General features: G+C 39.6%; 1 protein-coding gene across 1 annotated transcript; it reads left to right on the top strand.

Moving 5' to 3' along the window:
- The first annotated feature begins 2546 nt into the window (after positions 1 to 2546).
- On the top strand, positions 2547 to 5837 carry LOC118471776 (uncharacterized). The gene is made up of 6 exons (XM_035958116.2): positions 2547 to 2961; positions 3072 to 3349; positions 3630 to 3820; positions 4009 to 4105; positions 4253 to 4458; positions 4985 to 5837. The coding sequence occupies exons 1-6, from the start codon at positions 2869 to 2871 to the stop codon at positions 5176 to 5178; spliced, it is 1059 nt and encodes a 352-aa protein (XP_035814009.2). The 5' UTR covers positions 2547 to 2868; the 3' UTR covers positions 5179 to 5837.
- Positions 5838 to 11245: the final 5408 nt, after the last annotated feature.

The raw sequence follows: 11245 nt of genomic DNA on the forward strand, positions 1-11245 counted from the left end.
GAGATCAAATAAATTAGAGGCAGTGCACATCACATTAAGTAAATTCCTTTACTTAAGCAGTCAGTGAGGCACAACATTTTTCCTGCTGCTCTTTGACCACACAATGTTTACTTGGAAACATACGTATTCACCCAGTTTCTTAGACACGGATTAAGCCTCGTTCTAGACTAAAAAAATTCAATACATAGAGAATATAAAGTAATTTTTCCCACTGAGAAAAGATTTTAGAATAGAATTAAGTTTAATACATGTGTAGGAATCTTACCCAAAGAGCTCAAAAGCAGACTGCCCATATTTCAACACTTTATGCCACCACAAGACAAAGTTAAAGGCTCAAAAAGTTGGGATGTACTGAAACTGTGATTACAGGAGCATTTACTCTCTACTTAAACTCACCGACCTTTCAGAGCTGCTTGTGCTTTTTTCCTGAGAGTTGCCATCTCTTTTGTCGAGTGGTGTGAATGAAGACTTCCATTTTACAGCAGAAGATTGAGCTGTAGAAGAAAACATATTTTGACATAATTAATGCCTTCAGACATGTGATCTAATTACTTATTACCAACGAACTGAAACAAGTTGAATCTCCCTTAAATTTATTATTTACCAGGACACTAGGAGAAAAGGGAGTCCACTGATTTCTGCATATATCAAAATCAGTCAGCAGAGTTGTGAAAATTGCCTCACTTATCAAATCTTTGACGGAATCTGCACCGATTGCTGTCAGTGTCACATTTTTATTTCATGATGATTAGGGCTGAACAATATGCAGAAAAAAGCGCTCTGGGATTATTTTTTACAAATGTGAGTTGTAATTTTAGTGGGAATAGATCGACTGCATTTCTTCTCCCTGGAAAAAAAAATCTCATATTAAACGAATAAATAAAGAAACAAATAAACAGCTTTGACTGACCATAACTGCATTGTGACCACTGGGATTCTTGGGGAAGCCTTACTGCATTTTCTTCTTAAGGTCAACGGCTTTCTCAATGCGTTTCTCTTTGTTTAGCACCAAAATCTTCTCTTCGTGTTGCAATTCACTTCTGTTAGAAATTGCTGAGTGATGAATTGGTTTGGATTGTGTGTTGACTTTTACAGATACAGCTTATGTACAAACTAATAGTGACTTAGTGATGTTTTCAATCATCTAGAGTGTATTTTACACTTGGCACAGATTTAATACATCATATTTTCAAGCATTATTTACTGGACGTACTGACTTTGGTCATGTATTTTTGAAGATACTGTAATTAGTTGACAACTGTGATAAAATTCTAACAGTTGTGCAGACTGTAAGAAAGCCAAAGGTGGTCAAGTAATTATTTTGGAAGCTGCATCTATAAGAATAATGTTTTTTTCACTGCAATCTGCAAGCACCGCAATGCTTCATTCAAGTTGGTATGTTGTAACACATTTGATGATAATCACAATAAGCTCCTGTGGTATGAAAATTACATTTTTTTTCCATATTAGTTTTGATATTTTATTTAACTGTTCAGCCCTAATATGCTAATGCAGTCTCAGTACACATTCTGTAATGAAAACTCTCCAATAAAGGCATGTGATGAATTACTGTCTGATGAAACAGTTTGATTCAGGAATGAATGAAATCAGAGGAAGAATTAAGCAGCAACATAATTTGCAGAATAGCCAACTATTATGTTAGGTGACAGTAATTTGAAATATCTGAGCTAAAACTTGACTCCTGAAGCTTTACATAGAAACATGTGCTTGTCTTCATGTTACCTGCAGCTTTCTGAGCAGGTTGAGTCTTTGAAGCCACGTCAGGTGCCGACATGCGTTTCATAGCCTTCATGAAGTCTGGGGGAACTCTGTTTACCAAAGAAAACAACACATCAGCACAATGAGACAAAGCAAGTGAACATGAACACATTGCTGTAAAGTCATGGCGGTGTTTACGTCCGCAGACCAGGCAAAGAAACTTAGCTAGCTAGCTAGCTAGCTATTCTTGCTACTAGCTTAGCTATTTTTGCAGTTAGCTTTAGCTGAACGAAAACAGTTCATTAACAACACAGCTTCATGTCGCGTTTGCGTCTGAGTCCAACGCCGTATTTATCCAGTCAGTATAAGGAAAATGTCAGAACGTAATCAGCCAAAAGACACCATGGGAGCGATATAAATCTGAAAGTTTGTCAGCTAACACGTTAGCTTCATGCTAATGCTGCTCAGACCAGACTGGATTTACAAACCTTCCAGGCGCAGCTTGTTTGTATCCTGAAGCTGCTCCTTTGTTTGGTGCTGAAGACTTGAACGGAACATTATTCTTGCGGTTCATTACTTGTGTAGCGGTGGATAAACTGTGTAAAGGTATGGCTCGTTGAAATACAAAAAGCTAGCTAACGGAGGTTTAAAACCTGCCGACAGGTGGCAGCAAACTGCAACTCATAACAGACCTGCTGCTGTACTTCACACCATGAACAGAGTTTATAACTGAAAACCAGCAGTGGCAGAAAGATTTAGATGTTGCACTGCATCTTTTTTACCATAGTAAAAGTACAGAAGTATTAGCCTTGAAGGTCCGTGTACCTTCCGTTCATTTTATTTCTAATTCTGAAACGCAAATCGAAAAACAAATTTAGGGCCATTTTTTCTATTGTCATTTCTGAAACAAAAATCGGACAACTATTTAATGATCCGTTTTTTAAACAAAATATTGCATTTCTGACTCAAATTTTAGTTTTCGGGGAAAGGCCTTAATTTTCTCTTTTTCCAATTTCAATTTTCAATTTTTACGCTTTTCAGTCTGTGGCCCGGAAATAAATAAATAATCGCGCGGATTGGTCCGTGTGTCAGGAAGGTCACGGTGCTAGTCTGGTCGACTTTGTGTCCGGCAAGAATTTCTCGTACGCAATGGATACTACCAGTTACATCCTTTTTAAAGGAAACAAAAGGCTAACGCTTAGGGAGGACATGAATGGAGATAAAATCGCCAGAATATTCCAGGTAAGTAGCACTTTTTTCGTTTGTTTGGAGAACATGCTAAGACCAAAGGATGCTATGCATAGCACACGAATAGCCGGCTGATTAAGGCTCCTTAATGTTTTCTTTCCAAGGTATATGCTCCGAGCCTGTACATAACTGATGATGACAATGTGGCCATATTCCCTGGTTCAGCTGGACATTTCAGCTGCTTGGACCTTAAACCTCGTGGCCACTATGAGGTTCATGGGGATGATATTGCTCTACCAGTCGCCGAGCAGACTCCTCCATTGTCAGGCCAGAACCGTTTCCAGTTCCACCGTTCAGCACAGCCCGCTGCTGCTCTAGGGTCACCTGCTCAGGCCATTGCTCCCACTCCCCCCCGAGCAAGCATGAGTAACACCTTCCAAAGGTACCCCCTGCTCCCTCAGTTCAGAACCCCTACCCTTGACTAGCAAGCTACATATTAAAAAGGGGAGTTCGTTTTCATGAACATATTGGTCCAAGGCTAGCTACATATGAATATATCATCATCACTGAATATGTTTTTGTAATTCTTAAGATCCTTTGTAACCAAGACAATTTTAAAATGAATCAATTGTTATTGGATCAGGTTTAATGTATGCTATGTGTTTGAGATGGAATTAATTGATTTAGCTTGATGTAAACCACTCCCACAACAATCTTTCTAGGTCTGTTTTCATTGCTGAGCTCAGCCAGGAGAAACTGAAGCCTGCCCGCATGGTTGTACTCAGACTGTTTGAGTTTGAAGCCACAACCACAGGTATCCTTGCAAAATTACATGATGCCCTGCAGAGTGATGACCCTCTCATCCTGACTGATGCCCAGGGAAATGAGATTGTGGACTCCGAAGGGACAAGAGGTACTAATTGAAATCATTAATAATTGCATAATAAATAAAAATGCTTTGTTTGTTAAACTACGTGCCCCATCTACTTCAATACTTTGCTCTCTTTGTCTTGTAATTTTTTTGACCCACAAAGTATTCTGTTCAGCTGTAAATGTGTTTACATTATGTCTGTTACATGATTTGTCTTCCTCTCTTACTAGAATCCAAGTACTGGAAGCAAAATGCAAAAAAGTTTCTTGCTGTCCCAGAGCAGATCTTCCATGAGTTCCAGCAAGGAACAAAGGGAAAGAAACTGAGGTAAACATTTTAGTTACTGTTTATCAATATTTGTCTTTTATTTTGTTTTAAATAGCATCTCTCTTAGAAGAAAAGTTATCTGAACAGAACTGATGAATATTGTACAATAAATTTGTTTTTTGTTGTTGTTTTTAACCCTCCTTGTAGCCATAAAGATATGGACTCCACAAGTCTTCAGGGGGTCTATGATAAAATAGAAGAAGTGATCTTGGCTGCCCCAGGACTGAATGAAGTCACCAGAGTCATGAAGGACCTGTCAACACATGCCAGCAACACCAGGGGTGCCATGCTGGTTCTGACCAACACCATGATAACACACATGAAGGATGCCTTTGGTTGTATTGTATGCAAAGGTCTGTAACATCATTTGTTGTTTGATTCATATTAAAGTCTACCTTTTAAGCAGGATCTAATGGAATGCCCAAGTGAATCAAGCATTAATTATTGCTTTTCCATGTTATAGTGAAACTTTCACTTGCCAAGCTTTTTAACATATGTAATATGTAGATCAAAGGAACAGTTCACCCAAAAATGAAAATTCTGTATTCTGCTCACCCTCATGTCAGTTAAAACACAGGTGCAGTTTGTCCAGACAACACACAAGGAGGTTGCAGCACTACTGGAGAGCATGGGGGTCTCCACTGACTTTGTATGCACTGTATTGAAGTCAATGGAAACCCACTTGCTCTCCAGTAGTGCTGCAACCTTCTTGTGTGTTACATGGACAAACTGCACCTGTGCTTTAACTGGCATGAGGGTGAGGAGATGATGACAGAATGTTCATTTTTGGGTGAACTGTTCCTTTAAGTAAAGACAAGATAATATATTGAACTGTAATATTTCATGTGTATTGTACATTTCCTTTTTTTCATCAAACAGGGCTAATGGAAGAGCCTGTGATTGCCGTATGCTGCAAAAGCTTTGTTGGCTGCAAAAACTGCGTTGACCAGTGGATGCTGACATCTGACCAGTGCCTCAAATGCAGGGCAGATGAGTTCTCTGTCAATGTTCACAGGCTGACCAGTCTTGACAATCTTCTCTCCATATTGGCTGGTGTAATTAAGATGGATTAACCCTTTAAGTGTGATTGCATCACATTCTGATTTAAGCTTGATCTGGCTAATTGCCTTGTTCTAAAGTCAGTTGGAATTTTGCACTTGTTCAATAACTGTAGAGGATACAGAATAGTTTTATTTTTATACATTTTTTTGTATTTCATGTTGCACTTAGACCAATATTGCTATTGTAGCAATTTTAGCAAGTGTCCAATTTTATTTTTTAAAGCAAAGTAACAGAATATCTACTATATCCAGAACCAACTGGTCTTTATTTGACATGTTCATGCATATTGCTGTGTAATGTTTATCAGACACAGCAATGCATCTTGAAAAGGTACGAAGTTATAGTTTACCACATTATCTAGTAAAACTGAAATATCAGGGTACTGTTCAGCAAAAAGTTGTTCTGCTGATATTTTGTCCTCCTCAGTTGAGAAGGGGTCAGTTCCAAACCAGGAGACTGGAGTTAGTGAAGAGCCAACATCCTGCTGGTACATGTCTGCTGCTTGGGAGGCATGAGGCAACAACTCCTCTCCCAGTTTCTTTGGACGTCCTCCTGCTGCTGAACAATTGGGTGTTCCTTTGCTTGTGAAGCAAAGCATTGGTCACAAAATGTCATTTTTGTTAAAATTCACTGTCAACTTTTGAATTAAAAAAAGGTTCACAAAAAAGGACTGGATTGTATGATGCATATTTTTTTAACTCACCTGGGATTGTGTGTGCATTCCATGCATGTACAGCTCTTGTTATGCCAATCTTGCACAGCTCAGCAGTAAGGTTAGATGTGCAGTATCTAGTCACGTTGTCGTCCATGTTGAGGACTTCCTGATCCTGCAGCTGCATGAGGGCCTCCTTCACTGGGTAATTTACCCTGTTATTTATCTCTACCCACATTCACTCTACTGTATGATTCTGGAGACAAGAAAAAGGTATACTCAATTTAGTCTGCAAAACCAACATGGTGAGAGGAAACAGGACTATACCAGGTGTAAAAAGTTTACAGACAGTATTAAGAGGTTTGATTAGGAGTCCAATGAGCAGGACCATTGATGTGTATGGGTACCTACAAGCACCCCTACTCAAGAGTGCATCTGGTTAAAGGGATATTTCAATTTGCATAAAGTTGGGTCCTATCGGGTGATATGCAAACGATATTCTACTCACCTATTCAACTATCTTGCCAGATCTCCTCGTAGTGCCATCACACCCCCTCCCTCCAGCAGCTGCACTGATCCTCAATTTGAACACACGAGGCCAAAACCTCAAGCCTTAGTTAGCCATATAAACGAATGCCCACCTTTACAATACGATACTGGTGTACATTCACTATCTAGAGAATTGCCACAAAACCACTGATCCATTTGGCTCTGTTTCTATTCCCCGCGTGGTCACCTGTGTTTACCTTTCGCACTGCAGAGTAATATACTACACCCTGAGACACGCACTGCAGCTCTGCAGGCAGAGTGATAGAAGGTTATGGCTGTGCAATGGTTGGAAGAGAAACGGGTTGGTGGTTTTGTGACAAAGAAACATGCTGAAAATTCTCTAGATGGAGCATGTATGTACACCAATATTGCATTGTTTAGGTGGGCATTCGTTTATATGGCTAACTAAGGTTTGAGGTTTTGGCCCCGTGTGTTTGAATTGAGGATCACTGCAACTAGAGTTTGTTATTTCTTTGTTCAGTACCAGTACATAACAACTGAGTAACATCTCTAAAGCTTAGTCTCATTTTGGCCAGTAGAAGGCACATTTTGTACATTAAGGAAACCATTACCTCACCTTTGTTGACTGAGTTTGGCGATATGGTTGCCTTTGCAAGTTGTGTCTGTGGTTAGACAGCATCTCCTGCATGTAGAGGGACAAGTAAAACTCATGGCCATGGTCCACCCTGACCTGGTCCCACATCCCATATTCAAGAACTGCTGATCTGTAAAATAGTGAAACATGACTCATCAAATGTTGAGTCTGCAATGTACGATAGACCAACAATATTGATATCTACTAGTGCACCGTTTTTGTGACTTATAGAAAAGAAGGGTGGCTATATTGGTCACAGATATATATTTTTTTAACTGTCAGAAATGTGTATTTGGAAATTTTGAGTTGTTTATTATTCTCACTTTTACAGAAGAATGTAAACAAGTGAGATGGGAACATTTTCATGTTTCATTCAGTAGCATAATAGCGCTACAAACTTACAGTTGTCTAAAAATTGTGAACACAGATTCTAAGAAAGCCAAAACCTTATTAAAAAATTATTAAAAAATAAATTATTTATTTAAAAAAAAAAAAAAAAAAAGGTATGTATGTATAAAGACTAACTTCTCCATGGACTTTTTCACAAAAAGTTACGCATGCCTGAATTTTTGCCCTGGATTCTGAAATCAGAGAATGTGGGCTCTGAAGCTGAAAAAAGTTGAGAAGGACTAACCTGTAAACTTCCTCATATATCGTGAGGTTATTCTTGACAGGCATGGTTGCATGAGCAACGACCTTACTGCTGTACCCATCTACTGCGAAAACGTGCGTCACTCTGAACATGACCAATTTTTCATTCTGGTCGATGTGGATTTTGTGTCCCATGTATGCAGCACTGTAGGGGACGGGGTTAAGGTTACGTGCACCCTTTGGGGGAAAAGTAAGTAAAAGTTAGCTAGTAAAATACATGATACCTTATACCACAACATTAAAGGCTTGCAAAAGATACTTACATGTTTGCGCATTTCGTGATAAGGACAATGCGTTGTTCTCAAAATCCTCCCTATCCGGCGTTCACCAGCAACCACTCCCATCGCAGACAGATACCTGGTCATCATCTTTCAACCATATGTTGACCCTGTCTGATAAATCAGCATAAGTAAGCTGTGACATGTAGGCCTAGTCTTCATGGATTTACATTTCACAAAATATATGTAGTCTAGAAATAAATCAACAGAGGTGGGTAGAGAAGCCAAAAATTGTACTCAAGTAAGAGTATTGTTACTTCAGAATAATATGACTCAAGTAGAAGTAAAAAGTAGTCATCCAAAAATACTTGAGTTAGAGTAAAAAAGTACCTGGCGAAAAAACTACTCAGGTACTGAGCAACTGTTGAGTAACATCTGACTAATTTGTGAAGACATGCATTTAATTAGACAAAAATATAAAATAATAATCTACAGGTAAATTTGAGTACTTCCAATCAATCAAATATTAGAATAAAGAAAAATGAAAAATAAATATTTGCAAAATAAATTACAGCACAAGAGACACACAATTCCAAATATGACTGGTGAAACACATTCAGGTGGTATAGCTTATGGCGGAAGTCCGTCTGTCTGACAAAATAAAACATTAAATTGGTTGATGCATAGGGGGATAATAATGTGTAGAATCGTGAATGGGTAAAGAAAAGTAACCAGCTCAGTGCAGTCTAATGGAGTGTATTAAGAGTACATTCTTCTTCACAAATCTACTCAAGTAAAAATAAAAAGTATGGAGATGATGTAAAACTATCATAGAAGCACAATTTTATCCAAAAACTTAATCAAGTAAATGTAACGGAGTAAATGGAACTCGTTATACCCACCTCTGTACATAAAAGAAAACCAAAATAACCTACCTGATTTATTGCCCTGCTGATAGCAACTTCTAATTGTGTGTCGGATACATGTCCCCTCCTGGAAATGTTGTGATGTGCACGAAACCTCCTGACACTCATTTCAGAACATCGCTGCACACCTAATTGTGATAAATTCGTGGAAATGTCCGCGTGCGAGAGGTTTTGAGCAATCATGTGTCTTATTAAATCTCCATAGGGCTCAAGTGACACCATCTCTAGTGATGGTCCTCTGATACCCGAGGCTTCGACACATGCGCTGTAGCTCATGAAGCAAACGTATCGAGCCACTGTGCCGAGGTGTGGTTTGGTCACGTGACTCGTGACGTTTGAATCACTTCAGTGACGTTTGAAGCACTCAACTGCTTCGAATCACCTGATTGGTTCGGTTTGTTATGTGAATCACTCAGCGGGATCGAGTGTTCCGGGATAGGAGATCCCTATTTAGTGTTGTTCATTAGGGTCCGAGCACCACGAAGTGGTGCGAGGAACCTATTGAAACCCTAAGAATTATTATTATTATTATTTTTCTTCGTCCGCCGGGAAATCGGCCTTTTTGACGCCCTAAACATACACGAAAACGCATGAAAATCGCCACACACATCAGAACCGGCGAAAAATTTGATATTTTAGGGAAATGGCACGCGTGCATGCCAAAATGGCTCAATAGCGCCCCCTAGAAAATTAAGAAAATTCAGCCCCCGGACAGTGTTTGACCTAGACTTCTGAAATTCGGTACACATATGTAACTCATCAAGACGCACAAAAAAGCTTCTTGCATCATTACCCATAATGCAACAGGAAGTCGGCCATTTTGAATTATGAGTCATTTTTGGACATTTTTTGATATCTATAAACTCAAACAGCGTAATCCTGAGAGAGCTGAAATTTGGCCAGGATGTACTCCAGTCATGGGTGATCAAAAGTTATCAAAACGCTCCGCAAAAGTCTGAGGACGCGGAAATGGCGAGCCACGGAATGCGGCCATTTTGAAATATGATTCATATTTTGGACAATTTTGTCATTTTTGGACATTTCCAAAAGCTATAAACTCAAACAGCTTAACCCCGACAGAGCTCAAACTTGGCCAGGATGTACTCCCGTCATGGTTGATCAAAAGTTATCAAAACGCTCTGCAAAAGTTTGAGGGCGTGGAAATGGCGAGCCACGGAATGCGGCCATTTTGAAATATGATTCATATTTTGGACAATTTTGTCATTTTTGGACATTTTCAAAAGCTATAACCTCAAACAGCGTAACCACGAGAGAGCTCAAATTTGGTCAGGATGGACACCAGTCATGGTTGATCAAAAGTTATCAAAACGCTCCGCAAAAGTCTGAGGGCGTGGCCATAGTTACCAGCGGAATGCGGCCATTTTGAATGTCTTGCCATGAAACAGGAAGTGCTGTCTAACTAGCCTGTACATGCTCCAGTCTGCTTCAAATTATACATGTGTGATCAGAGTCCAGCCCTAATCACGTCCATAGGTTGATATACACTCACAGTCATAGCGCCACATGGCGGCCATTTTGAATTTCTCGCCATTAAACAGGAAGTGCTGTGTAACCAGACTGTACATGCTCCAATCTGCCTGAAATTTTACATGCATGATCAGAGTCCGGCCCTAATCACATCTTTGTGCCACTTGGCGGCCATTTTGGATTTCTCGCCATGAAACAGGAAGTGCTGTGTAACCAGCCTCTACATGCTCCAATCTGCCTGAAATTTTACATGTATGATCAGAGTCCGGCCCTAATCACATCTTTGCACCACTTGGCGGCCATTTTGGATTTCTCGCCATGAAACAGGAAGTGCTGTGTAAGTAGCCTGTACATGCTCCAATCTGCCTAAAACTTTACTCTCTCAGTTGCAGCGCCTCCTGGTGGATATGCGTGGGCCAGTCGGGCCGCTCAGATGCGAGGACTCGTCCAACGCTGCTTGCAGCTTTTATTGGTTTAGTGGTTGGAAGTCAATAAAACATTAGCGTCAGTCAAATTGAATGCGTCAGTGGATGGAAGTGGTGGTTGCCTTGTGCTGCTCTTCACTTCACTGCAGCTCCATGGCTCCATCTGCTGGACGGACAGAAGTGCAGCAGCTGATGGCAGCTTCTTTGACCTCACGCTGCTGTCAGACCCCAGATTAGGGTTTATTTCAGATATATATAATAGAAAATAGTAATTAAAAAATAAGCTGATGTTGTATTTTTGCAGCAGTCAAAGGTTATTACTGAGGATTTTAAACAAAAACATTCAGGCAAACAGTTAACATCATAGGGTGCCTGACATGTTTGTTTTTTTTCCGGGTCGATACAGATTTTTTTGTTATCAAGGAGATCAATAACCTAGATTTGGAATCACTACACATTTGCAGAAAAAATAAAGTTTTTGAACAGCACATAAAGTTAAGTTAAAATTAAAATAATCACGAGTTGCAGTCTTTGCTTATTTATGTTTTACATGCTGAAGTTGTCCTTCAGTGTT

Source organism: Amphiprion ocellaris, chromosome 22 (assembly GCF_022539595.1).
Source record: "Amphiprion ocellaris isolate individual 3 ecotype Okinawa chromosome 22, ASM2253959v1, whole genome shotgun sequence".
Taxonomy (NCBI): Eukaryota; Metazoa; Chordata; class Actinopteri; family Pomacentridae; genus Amphiprion; species Amphiprion ocellaris.

Bases quoted from the DNA above. Each gene is read 5' to 3' on its own strand.
- LOC118471776 (XM_035958116.2), top strand. From the start codon at position 2,869: ATGGATACTACCAGTTACATCCTTTTTAAAGGAAACAAAAGGCTAACG. The intron at 4,106-4,252 runs GTAAACATTTTA...CCCTCCTTGTAG, and splicing joins ACAAAGGGAAAGAAACTGAG to CCATAAAGATATGGACTCCA. The intron at 4,459-4,984 runs GTCTGTAACATC...TTCATCAAACAG, and splicing joins TGGTTGTATTGTATGCAAAG to GGCTAATGGAAGAGCCTGTG.